Source organism: Ischnura elegans, chromosome 1, assembly GCF_921293095.1.
Source record: "Ischnura elegans chromosome 1, ioIscEleg1.1, whole genome shotgun sequence".
Taxonomy (NCBI): domain Eukaryota; kingdom Metazoa; phylum Arthropoda; class Insecta; order Odonata; family Coenagrionidae; genus Ischnura; species Ischnura elegans.
This window is the reverse complement of record NC_060246.1, coordinates 38,925,920-38,944,214: the sequence shown is the minus strand read 5'-3', so window position 1 is coordinate 38,944,214 and position 18,295 is coordinate 38,925,920. Positions and strand designations below refer to the sequence as shown.

Below are 18,295 nucleotides of genomic sequence, written 5' to 3'. Positions count from 1 at the left end.
GCAGTAACACTGAAACATGGAGACGTCAAAACCTGCTGGCTGAGCATATAGAACAATTGATTTTCCTACTTAAGAAGTTGAAAGGACCAAATATTACATTAATCATATACTTAGTATGTAATCTTTATTATAGCTGTGAAAATGACTATACTCAGGGCTCTCCCTTGTAGTTTGGATACATATATGACTTAAATAGTCGACATATTACTTGAGGTAAATTCATTTCAATTTTGCCTATGGAACTATTGAGGAGATATTAATTTTCATTCATCTCCTACCTCTGACAATGATCATCAACGATCCTAATCATATTTCCCTTCAGGCTAGGCATTCAGAATAGAAAATTGGAGTAGAATATATTGGAGTATGCATTTCTGTATTGCCTGGTTCAGAAATTATCATACTCGACTCGGCTCGATACTCGCGAGTAATTTTCAACTCGACTCGAGACCAAAAAGTGCTACTTCCACATCCCTACTTGGTTGCACCCCTGCCCCATTAGCAAAGCCCTCCGAGAGTGTCCGGGCTCTCAAGAAAGTTCACCCGCAAACATAAAGTGAATGGGTTATAGTCCCCTTGATAATAGCGTTGACTGTTTTGAAACTCAGGTGAATAGAAAATGTTTGAGGAACAGAAGTGTGCCGAGGAATGCAATCACTCTTATGCACTGCTCACCTTTAGTATGGAACCTTGCAGAAGTTCATAATGTTCGAAATGGCCATATTTTTATCTATGCACTTGTTACGAGGGCAGTTTTATTTTCAACCTCAGATCGCTCAGCAAAAACACCATACAAGCGACAGGCAGGTTTTTGCAGATAGGGCAACTGCGTATCCTCCGCATCACACGCTCAAGTCATTTCTGATTGTAGGTTGTTAGTTTAAGTTTAGTGGCAATTTCAATTAGTACACTGCCTCAATTGATTCTCCTGCGAAATGGAGCGACATGTAGAAAACTCACCAAATGGCCTCAGCATAATAATCTTTTGACCTTTATGTCAATAAAAGAGAATTTTTTAAATGAACAGTGGCTAGAGTGTGAAACATTATGTCCATTCCCATTTAAAACAAAAGAAGAGACATCCTAACTTCTGGAAGTGTTCTGATCCATGGCAACGGCCGTCATCTCAGTGCTGATGCTGACCAACTGCTCCTTTAGCAATTTAAATGGGACATTTTCGATCACCCACTATGCAATGCCATCCTAAAGCCCTAAACTTTACTGTGAAATGAAGATGTGGCTAGGAGGGAAACGTTTTCTAACGGCTGATGAGCTTCAGGACAAAGGCAGAATTCATTGGCAAGCCATCAAGTCAATGTTTCAAGTCTCCATACGAACCCTAGGCAAACCTCTTTTTTTAAATGCTAAAATTCTCACACTGTCTTCTTTATATATTTTGACATGTGATTGCTTCATGCACTTCACCTGGGACAAATTTTCTGCAAATGCCTCTTACTACAATTACTCTACCAGCTCCAGAAATAATATACACACTCAGCAATACTCAAGTTCTCTCTGCCTGAAAGGCCCCTACCACCCCGCCTCTGCAATTTTTATTAATATCCCAGATGAAATTAAAGCCATCGCTTCACCTGCTTTGTTTAAATTGAGGGTTAAAAATCTCCTATTCAAAAGGTGCTATTACAGTGTCCCTGAATACCTGGAAGACTTTCATAAAAACATATGATATCTGTATTGTATGATTTTACTTTTCTATATTTTCGCTGTATATGCATATATGGTATACGCATTTTTGGATGTCATTTGTATTATATATATGCTAACCTTGACGTAGCCATGCATTGTATTTTGCCTACGGTGATAAATAAATATTATTATTATTATTATTGAGTTTGAAATGAAATTTCTGTAGATTTTGCAGTGTTATTTCTTCTTTTAATTATCTGTTTCATCGTTTTCTTTGTATTTTTTCCAGTTTGTTGACACAAGCAGAGAGTCTCATGTATTTAGATGTCTTTGGTCTCATGAATGAGCAATCATTGGCAACCCTCCAGTGCCGGCTCTCCGAAGTGGACATCAATAAATTTTATTTCTCAAGTGTAGCTCGGCCTACTGTTGGGATACGACGCACAAGTATTTGGGGACTGAGGGTTAGAGATTAATTTAAGTGATATAATATTGAATTAATGGGCTTTGTAATATCCAATTTTGTAGAGGATTTTTGTATAAGCCCATTAGCTTACCTATGAGTTCTGGAAAATGAAACTGTTATGCAGCAATGCACTCTTTGGCTAGTCTATTGTGTAAAGTTTTGATGAGGATTTAATTTTAAGAATTACTTGTGATATGGCAATCTACAACTACTCGCTAACTTACTGAAACCCACCTATTTAATGGTGATTTCATTAAGTAGTTTGGCACCAGTTTACAGTGCCATTGTTTTCACTGATCAATTTAAAATTTTTAGTTGCTCTTCCATAGCCACATACTTCCATTTCTATCATTTGGGACCTTTTTACTCTTATATACAATGGGCATAGTAATGTATGTACTGAGTGAGGCCTTGCCTGTTGAATGATGGCAAATGAGTTTTTCCTTAGTATTTTTTATTTATGAGTATACTTTTTGTGAATTTTGGAATAGGTTTATTTTAATGAGATTTTTTCAATGTAGCACATTACTACAAGTAAAATTGTTTAAGTATTGAAAGATTTTCATTTTTACTGTCTCAATTGAAACAGGTAGTCTATAGAAACATTCAGCTGAAAAAGATGTTTTGATGTAGAAATTTATGGATGTGGCTGATACAAATGTGCTTGATTGTTACAGTGATTTCCATAATTGTGATCTTTATCGGAAAGGCTGATACCTTTCCTTGTTGTTATGAATGAAAATTTTTGTAGACTGATTGGGGAAATAAATTTAAAATACACTTATGCCAGAAATTCATTTATTAACAAAAATTACAAAATATTCTTTCCTGGCATTATATTTCCATAAGTCTATCTACATCTGTGAGAACTTCATTGCTGTGCTTGGCTGGAAAAGCAAGGAAAGTAAACTAAATAATTCAAGTAGTAGGAGCAATAGCATTATAGGTCAATCGAAAATATAGCTTTCAAAATTTCATTACAGACACTATTTTCAAAGGACAAAGAGTGCACACTTACCACCAGCCCGTACTTGATGGCCACTACCAACCAGGCATTCTTTCAGATCACTGTTGTTGCCAATATCAGCATCATCACAGATGACACAACCTTGCAGAGAAGAACTGTAAAAAAGGTAAATTTTTAGAAACTTGACCATATGTAAAAACATTTGTGAGCTTTCTTACTAAGCAAACAGCCAGATTTGATGCTCATGATGAGTTAAATCTTCAGTTAGCCAGATTTTACAAAAAAGCGCTAATTGTAAACAGTGAGTGGTGATTCAGAGGGCTCACAATTGAACAATAATGTTGTGTAATTAATTTTCATGTCCATGGGGATCTATGGGGAAACAGATGAAGATATAGGACTATCAATACGTTCTTTCTGAGATAATTGTGGGCATGTGGCCTCCCCTTTGCACAGAGAAGCAAAACATCTCAATCTCCGACAACACAGTAGAGTAAACTTGGTGTGAATGTTTAAGAACAAAATGAGTAAGAGCATGCTAGTACTCATCAAACTTTCTCCATTCCTAATCTTTGAGAGTCGATTGATAGCGATAATGTCTCGACAAGACATTACATGGGTCAATTCTTTGTTACCCCCACTCTACATTTCATAATGAGAGATATGTAATGCCTTTGTTGGTGCTGCAGAAGACTGACTTTGTAAGCAATTAGGTATACAATCAACAACAGACTCTAGTACCTCAAATTCTCTTCAGCTGTATGTTTCCTCCATGTTCCTAGGTTTAGTGTCTGAATCATTTAGATGGCATTGAATAGTATAATTATTGGTTCCATCCCCTCAGTTAGGCCTTTGTTAGGTTGCCCCTTTTCTATACCCTTTTTCCCAACTCTAGGCGGGTGACCTTGAATAGGCTTGTATCCCTTGCACTCTTCTGGCCAAACACACCAGAGTGGCAAGTGAAAGTGTGGAGGAGCCTTCATCGCTCTCCAGCTCACAGTGTTGCCAAATTGTTGTCAGTTACTGCCGTTCGTTCCACCTTGCATGCATTTATTCCCACAGACTGGCAATGCTGGTTGGCCACATGGAGGAAAGCGTAGGGTAAAACAGATTGATTGTTACAGTGATTCCCATAATTGTGACCTTTATCGGAAAGACTGACACCTTTCCTTTTTGTTATGAATGAAAATTTTTGTAGACTAACAAATAACAATTTAAGAACTACCTTTGTGCTACTGTAATAGAAATGCAATATTATTTTCAGTATATGAAAAGAAATGTTTGTAATTACAAAAGTTTGAGTTAGTAATTACAAAAATAAATTCATTGGTCCCATTAATTTCACAACAGCAACAACCTACTTAACTTAAGTCCTTGAAATATGTACTACGGTTGTCCTTAAATTAAGTTTGCCAAAGCCTTTTCACAGTGAGAAACAAGTTTTTCTGGCAGAGTAATGCAGTTTTGGAAAGCTTGGATTTTCCACTATTTGCAGACTCCATTGCTGTTGAAATGGATGCAATTTTGTATGCAGTGTACCATCTTACTTGTGCCTGACTCATCGAACTCTCCCACTCTGAACCTAGCTTAAAACCTCTTCTCTCAGCTCCTTTCTGATTCTGGAATGTGGCCCATTGAGGCACTTCTTCAATTCATGGATGAGATGGCGGTCAGTTGGGGCTATGTCTCCTTTTGAGCAGCTGCGCAACAGTGTCCCATCCAAATTTATTGATTAGATCAGTTTTTGAACCAGTGAATTTGGGCTTCCATTGTTAAGTGGTCTTTGTAGGCATTGTTGGGACATGCCTTACCTTGGCAGGCCTTGAAAGTTCTGAAAAATTCTTGTCATTGCAGATCTTGTTGATATTAGGAATCAGCATTGTGTCTTTCATTCTGATTCAAGCCTGAATAGCACAAGGTTTTTTGTCCAGAAAAGCGAAGCGCAGCCGATGATTTCCACCTGGCAGGAGTAGCAAGTGGAAGCTCCATCTTCAACAGTTGCCAATCCAGTGCCGATTGTTGCAGACAGTTTGCATGGGCAGGGACTGAGAAAGATGCCAAGATACACGTCCGCGTCACTGGATTGTGCTTTGCATCATTCTTTGGGACTTTAGCTATAAGGGAAACTTATTCTATGGACAGCATCCGTAAATACTAAAATCATATGATGAAACCACTGAATGTTAAGACTAGAAAGGTGTAGCTAAGAAATATTAACGAACCTCAGAACTCCTTTCATATGATAATCATTACCTAGTAAAAACGTTGAATAGGAAAAGCTCATTTAAAGACAAATTTTTAAACATCTCATTGTATGGACTCCAGTCTCGCTCAGGCAGTGAAGGTGAACGGTCGTGTTGTTCTCGGTCGCTCGGTTTTCGCTTGAGACCTATTCTCGCTCGCCTCGTAATGCCCAATTGCGTAATATGTGGCCTTCCTACAAAACGTGGCTCTAGCCTCTCCTACACTGCATGCAAGAGTTTGCAACATCCGTCCTGCAATTCTCTAACTGAGGAGGACTTCAGGACAATCCTAGATCTGCAGAAGCCGTGGACTTGCAGCAAATGTCTTGGGAAACATCGCCTAGACCGCAGAGAGGAAACCCCCGTGAGAGGCATCCGTGCTGCGTCTCCTACTCTTCCGGACGAGGAGGAAACCACAAAGGAGCTGTTGCAGACCCTTCTGCTGCGCGTCAACCCCACCCACGACGAGCAGATTGCATTTAAGGATACCATCTCTACATGGCAGGTATCTGTGAGTGAGCACGCGAAGTCTATTGAGCTTATTAATGATAACCTCTCAAAATTAAGTAATAAGCTGGATGAGCTCTTGAGTGAAAATAAAGTTCTAACTAGCAAACTGTCCGATTGTGAAGTTCGCTTTACCAAATTGAGCAGGAGCAATTGCGGAATGTGGTAGAGATTAGAGGTATTCCTACGTCTGACGTTGAAGTTGTTGATGCCCTCGTTATTGCAACGGGATTATCATTGGGGTTAAAAGTTGACATCAATGATATCGACTATGCATTCCGCGTTGGTAGTCGCTCAGCGGATAACCCAAGCCGTGCAATTTTAGTACGCTTCATGAGGTCCCGTGTTGCAGAGGAATTTGTCCAGCTACGTAAAAGGAAAAGAAATTTATACTTGAAGGACTTAGATGTGCCCCATTTGAAGCCCTATTCACTAAATCCCCTCATCTACGTAAATGAATCATTGACCCCACTTAACAGAAAACTACACAGCATAGCCTGCAGCCTAAGAAAGGAGGGTAAAATCAAGTTTGTCTGGATAAGAAATGGAAAAGTGTATGTAAGAAAAAGTGAAGGTGCCGATCGAGTCCAGGTGAACACCGAAGAAGACCTACAGAGGGTCAAATAGGATACATGTGCATGTATAAACTCTGAAATCAACACATTACCTTTTAGCACCAAAGCTACTGTTGTACGCGAGCCACAAAAACTTAGTGTATGTCATGTTAATGCTCAATCTTTATTTGCGCACATTGATGAATTTAGACATTATTTTTATGCAAAAAGTTATCATTTAATTGGAATATCCGAAACCTGGCTGAAAGAACACATAAACAATAATATGGTGAACCTCCAAAATTATCAGTTAATTCGGAATGATCGACTCGATAGAGTTGGTGGTGGTGTGGCTACGTATATCCATGATCACTTTAATTGTAAAGTCCTTGAAAAGTCCGATGGTACTCCTCGAAAACCTGAATTTATGTTTATTGATGTCTCTAATGCTAATGGCAAGTTATTGTTTGTAGTCATGTATAGACCACCAAATAGTTGTTATGTATGTGATGATTTTGAAACCTTAATATGTAAGTACATACCTATGTATAAAAATGTCATTATTTGTGGGGATTTCAACATTGATGTGCTTAAAGATACACGTAAGAGTGCTTATCTTAAGAATTTATTGTTTAGTTATAATCTTCATCTGCCTTCTTTTCAAGCTACACATATTCTGGAATCAAGTCAGACTTTGCTTGACCTAATCATTGTTGACGATGCTAGGAAAGTGGATGACTTTGGTCAACAATCTGTGAACTTCTTATCAGAGCATGACTTAGTGTATGTGAACTATATTTTCAACCAGACACCATATAAACCTCCTGAAATCTGTTTCCAGGATTTGGCTAAACTTGATTACGTTATGTTTGAAATGGACTGGAACGGTCTATCATGGGAGAATTTCTTTTTAACGCGTGATGTCAATGAAAAAGTAGCAATATTCAATTTCCACCTTACTTGTCTTTTAGATAGACACGCTCCCATAAAAAAAATAAAATTGAGACGTAACCCATGTCCCTGGCTCTCTCAAGAAATAGAAAATGCCATGAGTCACAGAGATTCTTTACGTAGGCACTTTCGAGGAACTCGGTCTGCTCAAAAATACAATGAATATAAGTCTCCCAAAATGAAGTGAAGCAAATGCAGCATAATGCAAAAGTTAACTACTTCTTTTCTTGCTTATCAGATAAACATGACGCTCGTTCTCTGTGGCAAGAAATTAAAAGATTGGGTCTCGGAAATTCCAGAAATGAACCCACCAATATTAATTTCCCCCTCAATGAGCTTAATACCTATTTTCTAAATAGTTCCACATCGTCTGATTGTATAGATGAGGAAGAGTGTCTCGATGTCAATACTTGCATTGAGCGTGAATTCAGCGATGAAAATCTTTATTTCCCTCATTTTACCCCAGATCTACCATTAAAATACATTTCAATGGTAAATTCAAACTCTACGGGAGTAGATGAAATCAGTATTAAGGTAATTAAAAAGATTCTTCATCTAGCTCTTCCAATTTTGCTTTCAATTTATAATTGCTCGTTAGATTACTCTAACTTCCCCTCCTTGTGGAAATCTGCTCTCATTCAACCAATTAAAAAGAAGCCCAATCCTGTAGAAATGTCTGACTACTGCCCTATTGCAATACTGTGTGCCTTATCAAAACCTCTTGAAAGATTCGTGTTTAATTGTGTTACTGAACATCTGTCTAAAAATAATTTTTTAAATAATTTTCAATCTGGGTTTCGCAAAGGTTATAGTACTCAAACAGCATTGATTAAAATAACAGATGACATAAGACTTTCAATGGATAAGCAGAAAATAACAATATTGGTACTCTTCGACTTTAGTAAAGCTTTTGATTGTGTTAACCATAGTATACTTTTAAAAAGACTATCTAATTTGAAAATATGTACTTCTGTTTTACAATGGTTCCGTTCTTACTTGAGTCAACGTTTCCAGGCGGTGAATGATCGGAAAAACAATGTACATTCTGAATTACTACCTGTCGAACATGGGGTCCCCCAAGGGTCAATACTGGGGCCATTGCTCTTTGTCATTTACATTCAGGACCTCCCAAATAACCATCTATACGCTGACGACTTGCAGATCTATATTGACTGCGATCGCAATGCGATCTCTAGCGCCATTGCTCAAGTTAACGAAGATATCTCAATTATATGTGAATGGGCATCTAAAAATTGTCTGACACTAAACTCACAGAAAACAAAGAGCATTATAATAGGCAGTGCCAAGGTCTTGTCTTCCATAAACATCGGCTCACTGCCTAAAATTCAAGTTAATGATGTAGAAATAGATTATTCTGAAAAGGTTAAAAATTTAGGGGTTATTCTAAATAAAACACTAACTTGGGACGAACACATAGCATGCATCTCTAATAAGGTAATTAAATCTTTGCACCAGTTAAAATGGTTCCGTAACCTAATGCCAATACCATTGAGACTCAAACTAGCGAATGCTTTGTTGATTCCTCATATTGATTACTGTTCTTTGGTGATGTCGAACATTAATAAATGTCAGATATCTAAATTACAGAAAATACAAAATTGTATCTTGCATTATGTGTGCAACATTGCATATTATGAGCATGTCACTCCATATTATAACGAATTAAAAATTGAAAAAAGAAAATTTCAAATGGGTCTCTTTATGTATAAACTTTTAAAAACTGAAACTCCTTGTTACATTTTCCAGCCTTACATAGATAAATTTATGAAAAAAACAAGGTTTACAAGAAATAAAAATAAATTAATTGTACCTATTCATAAAACAACCATGTACCAAAATTCATTTTATATTAATTCATGTCATGTATGGAATTCGATTCCTCAAGATTTAAAAATATCTCAACATTCAATAATTTCAAAAAGTCTTTGTTTTATTTTTATTTTTATGATACCTGGATTATATAAGCGTCCGCAACTTGCAACTTATGGGTTTGTATGTTTTTTGTATGGTTTTTGATTTTGTTTCATGTTTTTGGAAATCTGTATAAAGGTGGTTGTTTGAGTTGGTTGGTTGAGTGTGTCTCATGATTTCTTCTTTATTTTTATGTTAACCTTCTCAGTCTGAGTGTTTATGATTATGTATTTATTTAGGCTCCAAAGGAAAGGATTCCTAGAGCCAATAAAGTTTATTTATTATTTATTATTGTATGGATTGATGAAAGAAAGAGAAGTAATAAGATATACCTACCCTGAATGTATATGAACACCATCCATTACAATGCAATTTGCCAGTCTCACTTTTTCTTCAATAACACAACGACTGCCAATGACACAGGCTTTCAGTGATGTCTTCTCGGATACTTTAGTGTCATCTCCAATCATGCAGTGTTCATCCACCTAGGCAGGATTTAGAAAAAAGTCAACCCAATTAGATATTCTTTTGTGGTATACTAAAAATATTAGTGTGAAAGAAGGAACTGTAAATATGTATCAGGGATATATCAAATTGACTCTAGAACTCTCTGTAGTAAAAATATATAAAATTGCAAAAGAAACAATGTGCATTTTTAAGCAAGTTGCAAAGTTGTGTTGCTAAATTTTGTGTTACAGTAATCAGTGAAACTAGAAATAATGTTTTGTAAGCACTTAAGTGAATAGATTGTTTTCTTATTGGTTATAGTCTGTAAATCATTGGTGTAAAGAACACTCCTGTATCAGCAAATATCAAAGTCAAATTTCCCTCATGTTGTCACATCCTTCGAACGTATATTCTGTGACTGAGAGTAAAATGTTTTGGAATTATGAAAAATTTATTATGAAAATATACTTCATGTGCACTGTTGTGCCCTTTTTAATTTTCAGTAATTGATTAACAAAATCATAGAATCAACTGATGTGACCTTAATTTATAGAAGCAAAAGATAAAACTTATCACTAAGAATTAATTTATTGCATTTGTGACTTTTCTCATTTACTTACCTGAGTAGATTTAACAACACTAGTAGAACTGATTCGAGGCAGATCTTTTCCACCAGTTATCTCTTTCCATTCCCGGAGAACCTAAAATAATAACACGGATTCAGTAATAACGATAAAAGGAAATGAAGTAGTAGTAATCATCCACTAGGAGAATCACTTCCCTAGTTCAGAATTTTCAGCTTCTCCATTAACTACTAAAAGGGGATGATGCTTGTATGGTCTCTTGGGCAGTGGCAGATCTATGGAGGGGGAAGGGGTGGATCTATGGGGCTATAGACCCCCTTGGGTATCCAATTTACACTAGGTAGAATGGTAATTTTTTTTGACCCCCACTACTGCTGGAATTTTAAACTCCACTTAGCCCCCCCTTGTCCCTAACCTGGATCCGCCACTGCTCTTGGGTACTGTACTTAAATCAAAACTTGAAGTTTGTACATCGTGGAAGGGCTCCATATGATCAATGAAATGAAAAACATTTTGTGACTTCCACAATTTAACTTAAGAAGTGTGGAAGGACTTAAATTATGGAAGTCACAAAAGTGTTTTTCATTGCTAATAGGGCACTGTACTGATTCTCCTCTGAAGGGCATAGATTTAAGTTTTGATTAGGTTGATGTTTTATTGCGCAAATTCATTCTTATATTGGTAGTTTGTGGAAAGTGCTCGATTGGCTGAGTGTTGGCTGAGCCTCGTACGCAACAGCTTAATGTCACTTAACACTGCAAGTCCTGACTTGGTGTAGCCACATTGGCAGAATAAGGTTGTTGTTATAAACATTGTTTTCCAAGCTGATAAATAAAAAATTTCATCGATGAGCCTATTCAAAGATTGCCATTTTTCAATTTTTCAAGATATTTTGGGGAGGTTGCCCCACCTCCCACCCCTCCAACCCACTCCTTAATCCACAACTGCCTCGCCATAAGTTGAAGAAAGCTATGGAAGGACAAGGAGGGTGGTCTTACGTATTGACACACCCATTGAAAGTCCACTAAAATCAACTTCATGACTGATGAAAGTTGTCAACCATGATTGGTGGTAATGTCACAAATTCATGTTTTACTGTTTCCAAAAAGCCATGTTTTGCCAAATTAAGTTGTTGAGGAAGAGGCAAGAGAATATTCAAAGTTTCGGTGGCTGCATTTACTGCACACATCACTGTGTATAATGTGAATTAACTGTAAAGGGCCACAAAATAGGTGTCACTGGAAAAACATTATTACTCTGTCTACTCTTCTTAACACAAGTTACTCACCAGCTACGATCTTAATGACATGAAGGGTGAGCATGAAAAAATAATTCTTCCACTGACTCATTCTCCATAATTCAAGCTGAATTTGCATGAAGATGGTAACAATGTTATGTTTTCTATAACTTAGAATAAAGATCAATTACTATAAAATACCATTTGATTTATAGCACAGTAATTTGCCAAGGTATTTGCACGAATTCCAAAAGGCTTCTTGCTTGAATCTTTATTGTCAGTTGTCTCCGGAACTAAATCAGCATAGCACCGAATAGAATCCCCATGAAAGGCAGGAGACACATCATTGGAGTGATCATTCCACACTGACATTTGTCGAATTCTTAGAGTTTCATCATCTTCTTGGGCAAATTGGAAAATATCTGAAATTATTAATAATGACAAATAAGTTTTCACAGTCGAAATCAATGTTAACAAACTTAGAATGGCTGTTTACTATTTTTTTCTATAATTTAACTTGTTTAATGTTTTCTCTTAAAATTCCTTGCATGAGATTTAAAGGAACTTCAGAGGGGCTACACATCTAATAATTTGCTTCAACAGGACGTAGGAAGGGTGGAGGTTTTTCCTGATTATCATTCAAAAATACCTTTTCAGTTTCATAAATTCTCAATTACGCCATCATCCGTGAAAGGATTAGGAAAGAAATTTCACTTCATACATTCTATACTTTTATTTTTTTGCTATTATGTGTGACATTGTGATAACAAACAGCATTATTATCACCGTGTGGAAGCCTTGGTGCGGAAAATATATTTAGAGTATAAATGGAAATTTCTTTCCCAATGTATATTAATTCCACTAAGTACAGCCAGAAATCTTTGATTGTTGTTGGATAGTTAAGATCTCTAGTCCACAGATACGTTATGGACTTTCCATGCTAAAAAAATTACGAAAAAACCCTGTGCTTAGGAGAAATATATACATAGTCATACCAGCAAGAGCGAAAATCACCTCAAATATTGAATATATATGTACCTTGAAATTTCAAAATTCAGTGACTACCTAAATAATCTTTATCGTAACAGGCTCAACTTTGTGGAGGTTCATTCTAATAAATAAAAGCGAACAAACTATGTATAAATCCACCAATTTATTTTTGTGGTACTACTAGTTTCGACGCAGCGGCGTCATCATCAGGTATCAGGTACCTGATGATGACGCCGCTCCATCGAAACTAGTAGTACCACAAAAATAAATTTATACATAGTTTGTTCGCTTTTATTTATCTAAATAATCTTATTGAAAAAAAGCGCTATGTGACAGATAGTTCTTGCTCTTCCAACTGGGTGTGCAGTTGAGAGTAAAGTAGGGTTTCATATAAGAATTTAACATTGAAATAAATCTTTTGAGTTATGAGAAATTTAAATGATTACCCAACTGACCAACAGAACAGGTCCACTGCTTGGGCCATCACCAAAATTAACATCAAAGAGAAATTTCTCAAGTTTCTCAAACTGCAGATATCTCCTAGGTTATTCATATTAAAAATTGTGAAAGAAAAGTTTTGCTTCCAGCATAACTTCTTTGATTTTTACCTTTTTTGTTGCAAGAACTGTTAACAATGGATTCATCTTCTCCAGCTCTCTCAGATATTGCAGTCTGATCAGACATCAAATTCAGTCTTTTAGAAAGTTGTTTTTTCACAACATAGGGTAAAAGTTCACCCTTGATGGTGCTAATGGTCCTGTAATAGTAAATTCTCCAATTAGGAACCAAAGTAAATGTAGGTGGATCTCCATTAGGAAAAGAACATAGACCAGTAACAAAAGTCATTCCTAGAAGATAGGTTAGTTGTCTTAATCAAAGTAAACAACCAATCCAAGGCACCATGAGTTTGTGACATCATTAGAATTCTGATTTGTTTATTCGCTCAGATAGAACTTTTAAGAGAAGGGATCTCTTAGAAAGATGTTAACAAATACAAATCAGACAAGGCTAAGAAGCTGTGATCCCTTTGACATGAGCTTGAGACATCAACTTATCTGGGAAAGGGTTAAGGCAGGTGATTTGTCGTCAATATTAGCTCAATAAGCATGGCACGGATTAAAGTACAAGTCTCTTTATTTTTCATACTCTATTGCAATCAAGAGTAAAATAAAATTGGTAAATGAGCCCACTAGCAATGAATAAATTATTATATGCTTTGCAAGAATCTCAAATGAAATTCTTGAAAAAATTTCAAAATCAATATATGTAAAGGAATGGAAATCATAGAGGAGGAAATAATTACATATATAAAAAATTCCATATTGCAATATACAATATGTATCTGCAGGATTTAATGAGTGCACATTACATTAACAGAAGGTTAAACATGTGTTTTTGGAAAAATAAGTCTTACTTTACAACACCAACTTTAATTGGGTAGAAATATATCCATGTAACAAATACACTGGTAACTTTCTGCACAAAATATTTTATAACTCAACCAACCATGGTTTCAGCATCTAGCACCATTGTCAAGATAATATTTTCATATTGTATTCCAAAATATATCACATACCCAAAAATTAAAGAGAAGGAACATATTACATGTGACATGAGAATGAAGGTCGAGTGGGTACAACATGGAAAAAGCTGTACGCGGGGAATATCTCCAGAAATTGCCATAGGATTATCAGATGGGAGGGGGCGCAAGAGACTGATAATCCCCCAACCATGCTCCCTGACCTTCATCACTTTCCCTGGTTTAACCCTTACCTTACCCTCTTCCCTCCATTCCAGAGTACATTTTTCAAGTTATGCTTGAAAATTTTATTACTGTCACTAAATGTTATGAGGTGCTGAAACCATATTCGGTTAATATCTTCAGTATTTTGTGTGAAAACTTATATCCAAAAGCATCGAAGGTGATTCTAATTTTTGACACTAGTTTCAATCACTTTTGTCTAAATCTCTTATCACTTTGAAAATGAAAGTTCAAACATGAGAGACTTACGTGCTGCCTACTGCGCTACCGAGGCCTTTTTACCATTTTTTGTAATAAGGCATAAAGTAAACAGATTAACACATCAATATAAACTGAATGAGTTTATGTCATGGTGACTTATATGTTTGCAAAATGAGCCAGTTACAGCACTGAGCATAACTTATATATGTATCTTATTTTTTAATTTCAATAATTGCAGAGAAAAATTACTGTCGTATTTGACTAACCTCTCATGGGCTAAAAAATCAACCACCCATTTTCGTAAGATGTATAAATGAGAGTCAACAAGCCGACTGTACAATGAAAGCCGTTGATGCTTTTTCAACATAGCTCGTGGGAACTGCACACTGTCTTCAAAATCTGAAGCTGAGGCCAAAAATACAAGACGAGACGTAGCTGGATCCACTCCAACCAAATCTCTCTCTGCAAGAAAAATTGATTCTTTACTGATACATGAATGGTTATTCACTATATTAAAAACACAAAACAGTGCTAGAACAGGCCTAAAAAGTGCTCATAATACACTTGAAATTGCTCACTATATTGGACACTCACTACATCTGATGGTGAAGGATGTTAACCCTTCATTCCCATATTCTCCTATGATTACAGATTTTATTCTGTATCAGAACTAATTAACAAGGTGAATTTGCATTAAATTGCATATTTGTAGATAATTTTCTAAATGAACTGCTCTTGAATACTGGCTGATATTTTCACAGGCGAGGTTGCCCTTCCTCATAGTCAATCATTGCAATGTACTTTTCATCTAGATCTTCAAGATTGAGAGGGACCATGACAATCTGGCATGGAAACACCTTCTGACATACAAGTACATACATGCAAAGGATGCTACTGAGGTTCCATTTAGTTTTACAAATGGCATAAGATGTATTCACAAGGGAGTAGAAGGGACAGAAAATGGAAAATAACAAATCATTCCAAGGCTGAGATCAGTGGTGTGGGGAAGGCGTTGACAGATGTCAACCAGATGCTTTTCTGACTGGTCTACCCCCTGCAAACATTGAAAAAATCCTAGTTAACTCTACCATTTACCCACACAGTCACTCTCAGCTGTTGTTTAATTAGATGCATCTCCTTCCAATGCCAATACCACTTCCTGAATTCAGATTAAAGAAAAAGAACTGCAAAAAAATACGATCCCGTGAAAAATACAGCAGACAAGGCTTAAATATTTGAAGATTGAATCACCTGTGTGCGTCAATGTATATTATTTTCCACCTTTGACAGCACTCTGGTAAAACCTTGGTTAATAAAGCATGAATTAGTGATTGACAAAGATAAATTGCTTCAATAAATTAGAAGTGGAATAATAAATTAATGTCCAAGTGATGAGATGATTTAATAAGCATCATGGCCTGCATTTGTGTACTATAACACTGGCATTTACGTAAATGAGCATGATTGGAGAAGGTAGAGTTGCTTAGACAAATTATCAATACTGAGGTGATGCTCAGACTGTTCACATTGTAAATGTGGCACATACTACATTCTACCCTGTATCTGTCAAACGATACTGCTAGAAAACAATAGTTTGTGGTGAGATCTCTCCACAGATGTGGTGAGGCAGCGATCAGCCTGGCGTTTCTCCGATTAGTCCTGTGCATGGCCTAGACAAGCTCTTGATACTGCCCCCAATCCACAGTAGGCATCCCAGCACAGAGACTGAGTCTCCTTCCCCACAAAGTTTCACTGGCCTTAATGTTGCGAATCTTTCATAAAGATTCATGCCCACAAGCTGGGTAGTCAAATTCAGTTGTGTCTAGTGATTCAATCGGTGCGGTGACGTATATTGTACTTGTGATGCTTAGACATATAGTGGCTGGTGAAATAAATATAATACACCTGTTTATGAAGTTATGTATATTTTAGCTGTCTCTGGTAAAATGGGTGATCCCTGTTACATTCAAGTAAACTAGTTATGAACCACTCTGAAGAGATATACCCCATTATACCATGGGCATACAGAGGCAGGGACTTCTTGGTCTCCCTGTTTCCATATTTTTTTACATGTTAATCATTGCCTCTAGGCGGTAAACTACACATTACACGTTATATTGCCATTCTTGCCATGTGCTACACTCACTTAAACAAGCTTCTGTTGAACCTGCTCATACATGCATGTGCATTATGTTTCAACAGTTATTGATAGGAATGGATCAGGACTCAGATGTAGTAAATATGAAGAGAAACATTAAATGTATCTGTTAAAAAAAACTGAATTAATTATGATTAAAACAGTTAAGAAGAAAAATTCATTGCACATATGTAAAGGATATTTTTAATACTTCCTAAGAAAGACCATTATGTAATATTACTGCACAACCCGTGAGCACATATATATATCTTTATTCACACGTGACACAGAATTGGCATTTAATCTTGACTTTTAATAGCTATAATCTGAAAAGACTTTGAAGAGAATTTACATTAGCACGAAGAATTCCAAATTACCTGGCCTGTGTTTAGCCTTTGGTCCCGGAGTTGAAGCTACTTCACTTAGCGAGGGAAAGAAAACACCAACTAGGGATGCATCATACTTGCGGAATATGTTCACAGCTTTCATGGGTATAATATTTGTCACCAAATCACAGCTTACAACAATAATATCCCTCTGAAGCATAACAGAGAAGTAAATTAAGTCAAACACATAAAATATTAGGAAAAAGAACTGATAGAAAACAGAGTAAATTTGTTTGCATAATTTTCAAGTACCAGAAGTAATACTTCAGAGGAAAATTGACTTTTTTAATTACAATAATCAAACGACTAATGGTGAGTTTAGGGGAGGGATAAATAATAAATTACGCTTAAGGCAAAAGTTACAAGCTGGCCACGGGCTACATGGATTCAGTAGGAAGGTATTACAAAGAAATGAAATGAGCTGAACTGGCAAGATAAGCCATTGTGCACAATCGAGTCAGGATATATTTTCTTGATAAAATGTCAACATATTTAACCCAAAATTCACCTTTATTTTATCATGTATGTGACGAAGAGAATCTGCTGTGCCCCAATCTTCATCATTTGGCACCCCAACTACTTCACATTGTATGTTAAATTTATATCGATCAAGAATATTTTGCAATTCTACTCGAGCTGACTCTTGGGAAATAATTATGGCATCTGGAATAAAATACACAGATTAATCACTGCCCTGGGCATAGCATTAATATATTGTGCAGGAATACTATTCTCACTACAAATTACTATTAAATTTCAATCTCACCACGCATATTTTAACAAACAAAATAGATTAAAAGCATACATATTGACAATATAAATGCAATGAATTGTCTTCCCTCATCCTGGACGCATGAATATTCAAAAAGCAAAAGACATAGAAAATGCACAATAACAATATTGTGCAGTATAACGTTAATGAGAAGTAATGACGACAACCAACGTGAGACCACTGATAGGCAAATTACTGAAAATAAAATAAGGAGAGGGTTCTCAAAATCACCGCACGAATATAACCATTTAAGTGGCATAACTTACCTCGAAATCCAAACCTCTCCAGCATCTGCAGAGGGTACCAAATCATTGGGTGATTACAAATAGGCAAAAGACACTTCAATTTACAGGCTGTTAACTCCGTCATTCTTGACCCCTTCCCTCCAGCCATTACGACAGCCTGAAATTCTGGAGGTATCATTTTGCTTACAATATTTTTCACCGTACGTTTAGGTATATACCCTCGCGACACTTCAAATGAAAACAAACATGACGTATTTCTGGCGCAGT

At 36.3% G+C, this 18,295-nt stretch overlaps 2 protein-coding genes across 2 annotated transcripts in view; one reads left to right on the top strand and one right to left on the bottom strand.

Annotated features, from left to right (window-relative positions):
* The window catches only part of LOC124159010 (S-phase kinase-associated protein 2), a 12,579-nt gene extending 9,682 nt beyond the window's left edge, over window positions 1-2,897 (top strand). Inside the window, exon 8 of the mRNA XM_046534494.1 lies at window positions 1,937-2,897. Coding sequence (XP_046390450.1) covers window positions 1,937-2,123 — 187 coding nt within the window. The 3' untranslated portion in view covers window positions 2,124-2,897. The remainder of the gene's footprint in view (window positions 1-1,936) is intronic.
* On the bottom strand, window positions 2,895-18,295 carry LOC124159018 (translation initiation factor eIF-2B subunit gamma). The gene is made up of 10 exons (XM_046534507.1): window positions 18,050-18,295; window positions 17,520-17,674; window positions 17,003-17,162; window positions 14,755-14,950; window positions 13,134-13,282; window positions 11,737-11,957; window positions 10,335-10,415; window positions 9,604-9,752; window positions 3,132-3,235; window positions 2,895-3,000 (listed from the first exon to the last, which is right to left on the bottom strand). The coding sequence occupies exons 1-10, from the start codon at window positions 18,204-18,206 to the stop codon at window positions 2,948-2,950; spliced, it is 1,425 nt and encodes a 474-aa protein (XP_046390463.1). The 5' UTR covers window positions 18,207-18,295; the 3' UTR covers window positions 2,895-2,947.

Excerpts from the sequence above, each read along its gene's own strand:
- LOC124159018 (XM_046534507.1), bottom strand. The coding sequence starts at position 18,206 with ATGATACCTCCAGAATTTCAGGCTGTCGTAATGGCTGGAGGGAAGGGG. Across the intron at positions 17,675-18,049 it reads GGAGAGGTTTGGATTTCGAG|ATGCCATAATTATTTCCCAA; the intron begins GTAAGTTATGCC and ends ATTTTATTCCAG. Across the intron at positions 3,001-3,131 it reads CCATCAAGTACGGGCTGGTG|CCAAGCACAGCAATGAAGTT; the intron begins GTAAGTGTGCAC and ends TTGCTTTTCCAG.